General features: G+C 43.7%; 1 protein-coding gene across 1 annotated transcript in view; it reads right to left on the reverse strand.

Annotated features, from left to right (window-relative positions):
• The window catches only part of SLC6A5 (solute carrier family 6 member 5), a 39,935-nt gene that overhangs the window by 25,055 nt on the left and 990 nt on the right, over positions 1 to 13,890 (reverse strand). Inside the window, exons 2-9 of the mRNA XM_065686063.1 lie at positions 13,205 to 13,343; positions 11,873 to 12,004; positions 11,576 to 11,749; positions 10,846 to 10,987; positions 10,294 to 10,426; positions 8,025 to 8,159; positions 4,206 to 4,309; positions 1,567 to 1,691 (exon numbers count right to left, since the gene is read on the reverse strand). Coding sequence (XP_065542135.1) covers positions 1,567 to 1,691; positions 4,206 to 4,309; positions 8,025 to 8,159; positions 10,294 to 10,426; positions 10,846 to 10,987; positions 11,576 to 11,749; positions 11,873 to 12,004; positions 13,205 to 13,343 — 1,084 coding nt within the window. The remainder of the gene's footprint in view (positions 1 to 1,566; positions 1,692 to 4,205; positions 4,310 to 8,024; positions 8,160 to 10,293; positions 10,427 to 10,845; positions 10,988 to 11,575; positions 11,750 to 11,872; positions 12,005 to 13,204; positions 13,344 to 13,890) is intronic.

Raw genomic sequence — 13,890 nt, forward strand, 5'->3', positions numbered from 1 at the left:
TGAGGACACCGGAACTGTACACAATACTCCAAGTGGGGTCTCACTGGAGTGGAGCAGAGTAGAGGGGCAGGATCACCTCCTTCGACCTGCTGGTCACGCTCCTTTAGATGCAGCCCAGGATACGGTTGGCTTTCTGGGCTGCTAGCGCACACTGAAGCCAGCTCATGTTAAGTTTCTCATCGACCAACACCCCAAGTCCTCCTCCGCAGGGCTGCTCTGAATCACTTCTCTGCCCAACCTGTAGCTATGCCTGGGATTGCTCCGACCCAAGTGTAGGACCTTGCACTTGGCATGGTTAAACTTCATGAGGTTGGCATCAGCCCACCTCACAAGCATGTCAAGGTCCCTCTGGTTGGCATCCCTTCCCTGCAGTGTATCAACCGAATCACACAGCTTGGTGTCATCGGCAAACTTGCTGAGGGCGCACTCAATCCCACTGTCCATGTCACCAACAAAGATGTTAAACAAGCCTGGTGCCAACACCGATCCCTGAGGGACACCACTCGTTACTGGTCTCCAGCCAGACATTGAGCCATTGACAACTCTTTGCATGCGGCCATCCAGCCGGTTCTTTATCCATTGATTGGTCCGTCCATCCATCAAATTGATGTCTCTCCAATTTAGAGACAAGGATGTCGTGTGGGATAGTGTTGAACGCTTTGCACAAGTCCAGGTAGATGACATCAAGTGCTCTACCGCTGTCCATCAGTTCCATAGCCCCATCATAGAAGGCTACCAAATTGGTCAGGCAGGATTTCCCCTTAGTGAAGCCATGTTGACTGATTTTTCCAAAATGGCCTACAAATATTACCATACAGAAACTACAGAAAGTCATTTTGATTTCTATCCCCTATCTGTGTGCTGTCCTGGATTGAGGGGGTAACACTAGGAACCATCCTCATAGAGAAACTCCTCCCTTCCTACCTCCTGCTGCACCATACCAAATCAACACAACAGCACCAATGCCTCCATCAGTCACACTTCTAGCTCACATTAAGCTCTACCAGTTCAGACCTTTCAGATCCTCACTAGTAACCACCTCACTTCACTAACCAAGACTTCCTAATCAGTTCTTCAGAAATTTTTTACTTACCCATGGAGGCAGCTCCTTGCTCCCACTTTCAGCTCAATCCACCTCTCACACCATGTTTGTCCCACTTCCACAAGGTGAAGCCCACCGTGCTCTCAGTCCAAGATTCCCACCACCATGAACTACTTTTAACGTGAAGAGGATTTGACAAACAGCAGCAGAGACAAATGAGAAGGCCAATAATCCCTTAGACTACGTGAAGGAAACATCTCACCCTACCTCCCATGAGTCATTTACATAAAGATTTGAAATGAGTCTCAGCTTGCTTCCTTCTTCCAAAGAGCCTTGAAAAGAGGCTTGAGGTAATATCTTGACTTCCCAATGTACCTTTTCCAGTACATAAATGCCTACAGCTAGTTTACTAACCCAATCCATTTTGAAGCCATTATTCCTACCTCCAATGTCAAAGTCATCATTAATAACAGAGCTAAAGGTGTCATCAGGTGCCAAAATAACAAAACAGCAGTGTACACTACCTTGGTCTGCCACAGCTTCAATATTCACTTTGAGTTCATTTGCCATGAAGCCAATAACTGAGAAGATGACAAAACCTGCAAATATACTTGTGGCACTGTTGGTACATGTGACTATCAATGTGTCCCTGAAAAGAAAACAAACAAGAAGCCATGTCACCTTGTTGCAATACATGCAAGGAAAGGTTTTATATACATTTCACGAGTCTCTCTCATGAGCACGCACACCCTGTGGGAACTTTTACATTTACGAGGCACATTTGATGCCGATCAAAGATGACAGAAATCTTACCAGCACCAGTAAACAGCTGTGCAAGTTCCTATCACCCAAATCCCTCACAGAAAAGCACAGGCCATGCAGAAGGTTCAGCATTTGCCCTCTCCAAAGGAGACAGCAATGATGACATGATTTGTAATACCCTGGTTTACTCTTTGATGTGGGCACCTGCTCAATACATTACATACAGACTAACCACCACAGCACAAGTAAGATAATTTCTGTCCTGTATCTTTCCTGTACTTTATACACAAAATTCAAGGGTTAAGCTTTCTGCACTTTGCAGCACTCACTGAAAAGCCTGCTCACCCACAGAAGATTCCCTGGTACAGTTATCCATTGCTGTTAAGGGAATCTCAAGAAATCCACCCCTGAATGTCATACTACACTGGGTAAGTACATGTCACTTGCCAGGAAACCAGCCCTCATGATCCCCATCCATAATGATTACACTCTTGATGGGTTTTTTATTATTTTCTTCACTATACATGCTTCCAGAAGTACAACTCAGGAACAAACAGATCACTTGCTTTAAATGTTTGTGAGGGGTTTAAGTTGTCTAGAATTACTTATTCCTACTGCTATTTGTCAGGAACAGAATGAAACATAACCCAAAAAGCTGCCAAGAACCTCACCGAGCTGGCAAACTCCTGAAATTTCTAACAGACCATCTCTTAACAGGAATTATTAGGTTAATTCTTCAGGCCTACAGAAAAAAAAATTACAATCTTTTGTTTGGAATCCTCATGTGTTAACCTTCTTCCAAGGCCCTGATAAGTTTTAGGTAAAATATTTTAGGCATGTATTATGAAGTGAAGTTTGTAAATTTTCTGCAATTATAGATTGTTTAATGGTGTTTAAAATTAATATGTAAATGAAAACTGCAATTTTATCTGCAGTGTTAGAATGTTAGGAATATAAGCATTGAAAGAGAATAGTCATGCTTCTTCCTAGCATTCAGGATGTGTTGTAAAATTCAAAACATTAGAAGTAACTACGTTTTGCTAATTATTTCTGCTTGTGTCCCATATCCCTTTCTAACATAAGTAAAACATGCATTTTGTACTAGACATGTAAGATTTTTATACTTCATTACCATGTGTTTCAGTCAAAACTTCTAGTCACGTTTCCCAAACTCCACAAAACGTTGCTAAATCAATGCACAAGATAGCATGAGGCTTCTCCCATTTATTTTTTTTTCCCTGATATTCTGAATATATTAATTCATCACCAAAATAAATCAAAACCTAGGACAAGCTTTGTCAGAAATAGGACCCAAGCGGCTGCTGGGTGGGAGTTACTGAGTACACAATGCTGTTATTCACCTGTATTTTAGGTTCATTCTCTCAAATTACTTTTGAACACTAGCAGGAAAAGTTTTTGTAATTAATTTTTAAAATCCCAAACCCCATTTCATTTTAAAGGTATTTTGTATACAGTACTTAGATGTTAAAGGATATGGGAACGTTTTTAAGCATACCCTTGGGACTGTCTTATGCATGCTGTTGGCTGGCCTGGATCAGCAGCTCTGTTGTGGCAGGAATCAGTAGAAGTTTGCTTCAGTACAAACAAGACTGGCTTTAAAGACAATCAAATATCAGTGAAGCATTCTACTTACCCCACTTGCTTTTATTTTTTCCCTCTGAGACATTTACCTGATGTGTTTTTTGATGAAAAACTCTACTATGCCACTAGAACCATGACTTATTTCTTTGTAAAAGCAATTTTTAATTTCACAACTTCAAATAACTTTATACATGTAAAACCACACTAAGAGCAATTGGGGGGGGAAAGGAGGGAGAAACAATATTTAGGAGAGACAAGAATCACATCTATGGAAATTGCACATTAAATTCCTGCATGTCTCACAAGCACAAGCTTCAGCTTGTGACCGACACACAGGTTGTTGGTCAGCAGAGGCTGGCAGCTGTGACAGGATTTCGTACCACTGCCTATGGCTGTTGACAGCTTCACAGGTTGCTTTTCAGCCTAAAACTGCTGGTTCTGAAAATCAAGAGCAAGTAGGACCTATAAAAAGCCTAAGGCTCATCTTGAGACTGGTAGATTAGGACCTGGAGAGAACATAGACCACACACATGAAAAAAAACAAAAAAAAGATTCAAGAAACAAAACAAATAGAAGTGAGAAAACAAACAAACAAAACCAAAACAACAACCTCACACAAAAAGAAAAGAGAAGAGGGAAGAAGGTAAAAAAGGGGAGAAGAAGGAAAGAAATGGGAAAGAAGGGGGGGGAAGAAGGAGAGAAAAGGAGGAGGGTCCTTCAAACCAGATGTCTGCAAGTTGGAAGACAATTTTTGGATAAGACCTGTTCAATAAGACCAATGGATTTCATTCTCACATACCTGTAGCAGTTATTATGAAATTTGTTGTAAGAAGAGAGAGTAATGAGGCCGCCCCATGCTGCAGATAAGGAGAAGAAAATCTGAGTGGCAGCATCCTTCCAAACCTAAGATGGATAAAGAAATAGCATTGGCTTCAGGAAAGAATGATAGAAAGATCAACAACATTGTGAAATATTACTGTGAGATGACTAACAGAGTAGTTTAAATGAACTTAAGAGCAATTAAGAGAACGTTCAAAACCAAAATCCAGGCTCTGAAATCCATAGTGCCCATTTGATTTGATGAGGAGTACTGTTCTTATTGAGCCCACATAAAATGAAAATACAACCTCTGCTGTGTATGGAATGCACAACTGTTAAAACTATGTCACTTGATACATATCTGCTCAAATATATTCAGCAACAAAAATACAAATCAAGAGGAAAAATCTACATCAGGCACTTATGGTTTATCTGCCAGTGGCCCTAAGTATCACTTTATCATCTTCACGGAAGTAAGAACCTCAGGGTTGCTTGGTGTGCTACTTATGAATGAGATTACATTAAAATTAGGGTAAATATCTATCATTAGGTGTACATCAAACAGCACAGCCTAAGTTAGGGCTATTTAGACATGAGGACACAGTTTTTTCCCATTAGAAGAAAAGACATGCTCAGTCAAGTCTTTTTAAAAAGCCACAAACAAAACAACCAAACAGCATAGTTCACAGAATCACAGAATCACAGAATCCCAAGGGTTGGAAGGGACCTCAAAAGATCATCTAGTCCAACCCCCCTGCAAGAGCAGGGTAACCTACAGTACATCACACAGGAACTTGTCCAGGCGGGCCTTGAATATCTCCAGTGTAGGAGACTCCACAACCCCCCTGGGCAACCTGTTCCAGTGCTCTGTCACTCTTACAGTAAAGAAGTTCTTCCTGATGTTAACGTGGAACTTCCTATGTTCCAGTTTACACCCATTGCCCCTTGTCCTATCACTGGATATCACTGAAAAAAGCCTAGCTCCATCATCCTGACACCTACCCTTCACATATTTGTAAACATTGATGAGGTCACCCCTCAGTCTCCTCTTTTGCAGACTAAAGAGACCCAGCTCCCTCAGCCTCTCCTCATAAGGGAGATGTTCCACTCCCTTAATCATCTTTGTGGCTCTGCGCTGGACTCCTTCAAGCAATTCCCTGTCCTTCTTGAACAGAGGGGCCCAGAACTGGACGCAATATTCCAGATGCGGCCTCACCAAGGCTGAGTAGAGGGGGAGGAGAACCTCTCTTGACCTACTAACCACTCCCTTTCTAATGCACCCTAAGATGCCATTTGCCTTCTTGGCCACAAGAGCACATTGCTGGCTCATGGTCATCCTCCTATCCACCAGGACCCCCAGGTCCCTTTCCCCTTCACTACTTTCCAGCAGGTCAACCCCCAACCTGTACTGGTACATGGGGTTGTTCTTCCCCAGATGCAAGACTCTACACTTGCCCTTGTTAAATTTCATCAAGTTTCTCCCCGCCCAACTCTCCAGCCTGTCCAGGTCTCGCTGAATGGCAGCACAGTCCTCTGGTGTGTCAGCCACTCCTCCCAGTTTTGTGTCATCAGCAAACTTGCTGAGGGTGCACTCAGTTCCCTCATCCAGGTCATTGATGAAAATATTAAACAGCACCGGTCCCAGCACCGACCCCTGAGGAACTCCACTAGTCACAGACCTCCAGCTAGATTCTGCGCCATTGACCACAACTCTCTGCCTTCTTCGTTCTCTAACAAAGTTTTTCAAAGCCATAAATTCCTTTACATTTCTAAATACCCCAGAATTTCAAAGACGTTTGTCTTACTTATCAGTTGCAAAATGTTTAGGGTATTGGTATTTGTATTTACAAGCTTTCCTACAAAGGCTGATTTTCCACTCAAGTCCACACTGCAGACATGGAGATCCAGGTATATGCACAGACACACAGTGCACCTAGACACACACTAACCAGTGTGAGCGTATTACTTAAATGCTACTTTAAAAGTCACCAGCTAGCAAACAGTCAGTCTTTCATCTGAGTGTAATATACATCTAGTAATTCATGTTACATTGCAAAGAAAAGTGAAAGCAGACACTTGCCTGAATATTGTCACTTACCCAGGGTTATATAAATACTCAGTGTATTGAGACAGCCCCATTTTGCAAAAGGCAGCAGTTCTCACCTTCTTTATTGCACAATGTGGGATCCAAAACCACTCACGTTGGATGCAAAATTCATTTCTGTACTGTTCACAAAGATTTAATACTCCCACCCAAAAAGGATCAAAACACCCATTATTTGCAGAGGTAGTAAGGGAATTAAGATCTGCACAATTTATGCAGGAAACTGTTTTCAGCTTTGATTTATCAGTCTACCAGTGTGATATCATGCTATCAGTAGAGGAAAAACTTTTGTAGAGGGGAAAAGTAGATAAATAAATACAATATATTTCCTGTGGTGTTGCTAAAAATCCCTCTGAAATATCTAAGGGAAATACCCTGAATTCTAACTCCCAGCTCAGGCTTCAGTCTCCAGACTCCTGCTTCAAGACACTCAAGACTGTCACAAAGGCACTCATGTGCTGTGTCAGACAAATACATGATCCATGAGTTAAGTCTACAGACACAAACCCATGTGCGGTTTTAGAACATGTTTTACTGTCTTCACTGGCAACAAATGGCTTCTTAGAAACCAACTGAAAACACGAGGCAGCAGAGCTGAAGCTCCAGCTCATACAGTCAAGGCTCCAAGAGCAAAGGCGGTCACCAGGTCCCTTCATTCTGCCTCCTCCTACACAGCACATAGCCTTGCTTCTTACAACATGATGAAAATGGGAACTCAACTCTTCTGTGCCAGTATAAGTGGAGTTAGGTTGGGATGTATCATTTCATTTTGTTAAAATGAATCTCTCATATGCATTATTCAGAGCAATCTTTGTTCATTGTGTAAAACACACCCATCCACAGCATTTCTCAGAAAACATAGTTTAGTCTGTTATATTACTTCTTAAAAGCTTCACATGCTTGTTCAACTCAAGGCAGCATCCAACAGACACCAGCATATGAAAATCTATACTTAATTCCTTTTTACTTCCCTATTTTCCACCTCCTCAAAGATTCAGGTGAAATAAATGAAATTATTATAATATACATTAAAAAAAAAAAGTTATGTTTTTTAAAACATAGCAAACATGGTAAAAAAAAAAAAAAAAAAAGAAAAAAAAACCATCATAGAATAGTTAGGGTTGGAAAGGACCTTAAGATCATCCAGTTTCAACCCCCCTGCCATGGGCAGGGACTCCTCACACTAAACCGTGTCACCCAAGGCTCTGTCCAACCTGGCCTTGAACACCGCCAGGGATGGAGCATTCACAGCTTCCTTGGGCAACCCATTCCGGTGCCTCACCACTCTTACAGTAAAGAACTTCTTCCTTATACCCAACCTAAACTTCCTCTGTTTAAGTTTTAGCCCATTACCTCTTGTCCTCTCACTACAGTCCCTAATGAAGAGTCCCTCTCCAGCATCCATATAAGCCCCCTTCAGATACTGGAAGGCTGCTATGAGGTCTCCACGCAGCCTTCTCTTCTCCAGGCTGAACAGCCCCAACTTTCTCAGCCTGTCTTCATACAGGAGGTGCTCCAATCCCCTGATCATCCACAAATAACAAACACAAGTAACACCACTCCACCTAATATAAGGAACAAGTTTGCACAGATGCCAATCCTGCCTCTGCACACAGAAAATGCTTGTAACAGGCACTAAGAGATCTGCATGACTTATTCACCCCAGCAGAGTTACAAGTGCAACAAGAAGCCCACCATAGCATCAACTAGCTTCTCCCACTTTGGCGTGATGAAGTACCAGATTCCAGCTCCAGCTCCAGGTAGGGTTACTCCTCTTATAAGAAGGATGACGAGAACTACGTAGGGGAACGTAGCCGTAAAGTACACCACCTGGGCAGACAAAAGAAAAATAGATTATTGAAAAGGCTTATTTGGATCCCTGAGAAGTGAGGGAGGAAATACAAGTGCTGTACTGTTCTCTGAAGAAAGCGATTACTCAAACTCAGAGACAGCAGCCAGGGGGTAAACTAGGAAGACAACAGGAAATCTGTTCCCAGGAAATCTGAAGTTTTACATCTCTTCTTGTTGCTAGAAACAGGAATAACATCAATAGCAACAGAGGTAACAGCTGGGATTCTAGACAGAGAGAGGAAGAAACAGCAGAAAGGAAAGTCTGGAGAGGAACATCAGGAATTTACAGCTGAATGAAAATATCCTTTTTGATTCTTGCCAAGAGTAAAACTAACACAATTCAGTGGAAATTAAATGAATAATGCCATTCAACAGCATTTACATTCCTGATTTTTTCAATATATTTCTCCATATTTAATTAAGCCTACATAATTTCTATTACTGTTTGTATCTCTTAATCATTACATATTGTTATGACAATATAAATGGTCCCAATGCAAAAAACGGAAAGTCAGTGGAACTACCCAGTTAGACCTTATCATCATGATGTCTAAATACACAACAGAGGTAGAGCTTTTAATGTCTTAATAATTATCTATTACAGAGCAGAACTCTCTCTGTAGTCAAATGAAAAGGCCAGTTAAGCTGTACACTCAAAAGCATTTCAAATCCTTTCCACTTTAACCTCTGAATCTTACAGGGACCAGAAACGTCCAAGATGCAGTGACTTTGTAAACTGCTTTCCCAACTTTGTCTTTTCTGTTTCCTGCTTCAAGAAGTTTCCCTGAGGATTATTTTTTTTTTTTTTTGGTGTTTCTTTCTGTGTGGGGTTTTTTTTTGGGTTGTTTTTTTTTTTAATGTGCAGTGAATATACTGAGCTCATCTATGCAGAAACAGAGGTTTTCTGCCCCTGACCCCAAAGAGTCAGTATTTTTCTTGGTCACTAAGGCTCACTGAAAGAAATATCTATTGCCACATCTAAACCCAAGTTATTCTCCTGTACATCATCCATTTATTGACTTTGGCCTTTCACAAAGTAATTTTTCTTGTCACATTAAGGGATGGGGTGGGTAAAGAATCACGCTTTTCCCCTGGTTCTCTGAGTCTCTGGATTTACTGGATTTACATTTTAATGACAATTCCCAAGCTACCTCCCAATAGACATTGTCAGCTTCTAGATGCAAAGGGATGGTTTGGAATGAGAATCCTTGTGCCCAGCTCAAGAAAATTCATAGCTACCTCTGCATATCCACTATCTTTATCCCAGGAAATATCTAGCTATTTCTCTCCAGCTTTATTATTTTAGTCTTTGTGAATAAGCTAAATTTATGCTGTATCACCTTCTAACATTTTAACCTACGTGCTAATTGCAGTAGCATTGATGGAGAAGGCTCAGCTACTCCATTCCTGCAGGGTTCACAAAAAAGAACGCTCAGATCAGTGCTGCTGCTTAAGGAAAAGCTGTGTTTCCCTGCTCAGATGCTGCCTGGCCAGTCTGTGTGCCTGTACTTCCACTCCGGTGAGTAGCACACTCCCTCTTGAGAGGGCTGTGAGTGAGGGGGCATGGCAGAAAGCTGCAGGTGAGAGGGGCAAGGGGCAATGTGACGTGAGAGATCAGAGAAGCAGAGCAAGAAGCTGGCCTATGCAAGTTGTAGAAACATGGCACATGGGTATTTGGGAAAAGAAGATACACACAGCACTGCTCATGCTCACCAGAGTCAATTTAAATTTGGTTCCGATTTTGAATTACAATTGAACATCTTAGTTTGCAACCCAATTTCCCTGATTCCAGCAAAATGAGAGATGATTGCAGGAACTAATGAACACCACACAGCACAAGGAAGGTTGCTTTTACCATCCAAGTGCTGAGCACAGCTCAAGGGTTCATTTGAAACTTCCTGAAGATTAGGGAACAAATGCTGAACCAGAATTTTCTCCGGTTTTAATGTTTTGGCTAGACTGGAAAGCATAGCCAGGAAAAGGGCATTTCATTAATACTTAACCACTTAGTGAAAATCATTTTCAGTAATTTACAGCCTTAAACTAGACTGTGATTCCTTACAAGCAGCACACTGCTTTCTTGCAAGTGGACAATCACAGTTGTTTTCCTTACTTTTCCTGATGACTTGATTCCTTTAGCAAGGGAGGCATAGACAATCACCCAAGCTAGGAAAAGAGATAGTGCCAAGGGCCATCTGATCTCACCAGGATATTCAATCCCTGCTGAAATCTTCAGTACAAAGTACCTAAGAATAAATAAAGAAATTAGGGAAAAAATCATTAAAAGGATAAAAATTAATGACAGCAACTGCAGGCAGTAATTCAGTGCCAGTTCCTGCAGTATTTTGTTTTGCTTCAGCTCTCTCAGTGGTTTCTCTAGAAGGTTCCAGTGATTCTCACCATGAATTATTTTATTTATCTGCATTGCAGTAGTAGATAAAGATGCCAGAGCCAACCCTCCATCTGAGCTAAGCACCATAGGAACAGAGCACAAATAACCCAGTGTTTGAAATTCAGCTGTGATCATTCCTAAGCCTAAAAAATGGGTATCATTTGTTGTCCATAACTGTTGTATTTTCAGCCTTCCAAACAGGGACATGGTGTCTGTTAAAGTGGGGTTTAGAGGAAGGTGAACATAATGTCTTTAAACCAAGACAGATCTTACTTGAAGTATTCTTCACTTCCACTGACGAAGGTTTTGTTGCCTTCACTGGTGAAGTTAACCATAGTCAGGTTTGGATAGGCACTCATACAAAAAGTGGAGTTCTTGATTTGTATTTTTGGGTGGTCACCAATAATGCAGGAATCTGGGAAGAAAAGAGGAGGTGGAGGAAGAGAAAAATGACTTGTCTAGAGAGCTTTTTCTTCAGGTTGGGTATAAAATGACAACAAAAAGGGCAACACACAAGTCGAGGATTGGGGGGGGGGGGAATTATAGCTGAAAAAATCCATTTGTCTTTGATGAGGAAAAATATAAATGAAAGAGGTGGGGAAGAGCCCATTTGCTGCAGACCACATGAAAGCAGCTTGGGAAGAGATAGTGCCTCCATGCTGGGAAGCTTGCCAGGCCATGGTTATCTGCAGTCTCCTCTGGCATCTCCCAGGGGCACAGCTGTGGTGGAGAAAGCTCTAGAAAGCCACCACAGACAGAGGGAACGGGAAAAAAATAAATTAAAAAAAATATATATATATAAAAAAAGAAGGAGTATTGGTGGTATCAAAAAAAAAGAAATGGGGCAAGAAAAAATGTGGGGGAAGAAATGGAACAAAAGGAGGGGAAAGAAAATGCACAGAAAAGCAAGAAAAGGAAATGGGGCAAAAAAAGAAATAAAAAGGAGAAAATAAAGAAAAAGGGGAGAGGGGCAAGAAGGCAAAACCCGTCTGTCCCAACTTACCTAACAAAAGTTTGTTTTTATCTTTACAGTCTGGTGTGTTCCAGGGGTTGTTGCAGGAAGCCCAGGGGAGCACGGGGACAAAGGATGCAAAAAGGTAGAAAAGCGTGTAGCAGAGTATAATGTTGTAATATATGGCTATCAGGACCGAGATGATCAGCATCGCGATGCCACAGCCTGGGGAAACAGGCAAAGACACGGGGCTAACTCATTTAAACCCGGGTGGGGTGGGGGGTTAGAACCGGCGGAAATTAAGCAGGCGAAGGCGCAAATTGACACTCCAAACGCTGCTCGGCTTACCTTGCAGGGCGGGGATGGCTTTCCACACCGACACGGGGCCCTGGCTGGCGAATTGCCCCAGGGATACCTCCAGGAAGAAAATGGGGATCCCGGCCAGAGCCAGCATCATCAGGTAGGGGATGAGGAATGCACCTGGAGGAGCAGGGCAGGGACAAGACAACGACCTGAACTCATCTCAGCGGTGGGACTCGCCTCCCTGCCTGCACCTCTACCCCACGGCTGCTGCGGGCTGCGGATGAGGCAGCTCCTGCCCGCGACACAGGCGACAACTCGGCCCAGACCCGCAGCTCAATCATTATTCACAATGGATTACTGATTCCCTGTGCCCCCGCCTCGGGGCGGGGGAGCAGCTTTCTGAATCTCCAGCACCTCCTCGGGACAATATTATTGTTAAATGAGTATTTTAACACATCCTATTTCAGAGTGCTTAGGGAAAAGAACTAGTCCAGTGTGAGGGGTCCCTGCCCATGGCAGGGGGTTAGAATTCGATGATCTTAAGGTCCTTTCCACCCCTAACCGTTCTATGATGATTCTATGAAAACAAAAGCCACCTCACTGTTCGTTGTCACAGATTGATTGCTGTTTAAAACCGCTCTCACAGCCTCCACGTGAGAGTTTTCAACAACCACAGCCCTGCGCTCATAGCTGCCGTGCATTGAACACGGCAACACCCGCCGGATCCCGGCTTAAATAAGAGCCTCTGCTCGGGGGAACCTCCGCAAATAAACTTTGTTCCCTCCTCCCCTCCCTTAAAACTACCCAGGCACAACCCCCCTTCCAGTTTTTCTTCTCCTGCATCCCGGAGAGCAGCATTCACCATATTTCAAAATATTATTTTTAACCAGGTTATTTAGAGATTTAGAAGAAATCACCCAAACCTCACGAAATAAAAGAAAGTCTCCACTCTTCAAACATCCTCTTGTGACTTTCATAGAAACAGCTCGGTTGGAAATGACCTTTAAGATCATCATGTCCCCACTTAGAAGTCCTTTGCCCAGTCCCCTCACTCCCTCAACCCTCCTTCTCCCCCCCCCCCCCCCCCCCGATAGCGTTTAAATCAGTCCTCCGCGTAATCAACCTTCTTCCTCCCTGCCCGGCTAGCACCATTTCCAGGCGTTTTTGTAAGGAAAGCGCTGCCTCTTAACGAAATCTTATCGGACCTTCTCTATTTTCAGAGCTGACCTTCAGGAAAACCCAGGCACGGTTTTCACCGAGTCGCTGGAGGTGCCCCCGGGAGCCGCTTCCCTCCTGTTTCCCCCCACTATGAAGGAGGGACCGGCTCGGCCACGCACATTACTGCAGGTAGAGAGAGACAGGAAAAAGCCATCCTACCTCCCCCATTCTTAAAGGCCAGGTACGGGAACCTCCAGACATTGCCCAGCCCCACTGCATAACCCACCATGGAGAGGATGAAGTCCAGCTTGCTAGACCAGTTCCCTCTGGCTTTATTTTCATCCCCCACATCGTCTTCCTAAAAAGGAGGGGAAAAGGGGAAAAATAAATAATAAAAAATATAAATAAAAAGAGAGAAACGTATTTTGCAAACAAGCCTCGCGGCGCTGCTGGTGCCGGGTGCCCTGGGGAGAGACACTGTCAGAAGCGACGAGGGTCCCTTCCTTCCCCCCTTCCCCCACAGACTCTCTCCGCTAGCGAAAACAGAAAAGCGGCTTTCCACAGAAGAAACCACAGCCCCGTCTTGGGCGGCTCCCGAGCGAGGGGAAAGCGGCGACTGCGGCCCGAGGGTGCTAGTGCCGCTGCCCCGCTTCGCCTCCCACCCTGCGGGGCGAACCGTGCAGGTCTCGGCTCAACGGGGCCCTTCACGGAGACCTCGGCCACTGCAATGCGCATCTCGCGGTGATGCTGACGCCTGCACGGGGCTGCAGGGGGTGGGGGTAGCCTAGCCCCTAATTCTCCGCTGCACCGAGGGTCCCATCGCCCTCTCGGGGAGTGAAGCCCTCGGTGCCCTTGGACGGGTGAGGACCCAGCACAGCCAGCAGGGGCCTGGATCTTTCCCCCGG

Source organism: Lathamus discolor, chromosome 6, assembly GCF_037157495.1.
Source record: "Lathamus discolor isolate bLatDis1 chromosome 6, bLatDis1.hap1, whole genome shotgun sequence".
Lineage (NCBI taxonomy): Eukaryota > Metazoa > Chordata > Aves > Psittaciformes > Psittacidae > Lathamus > Lathamus discolor.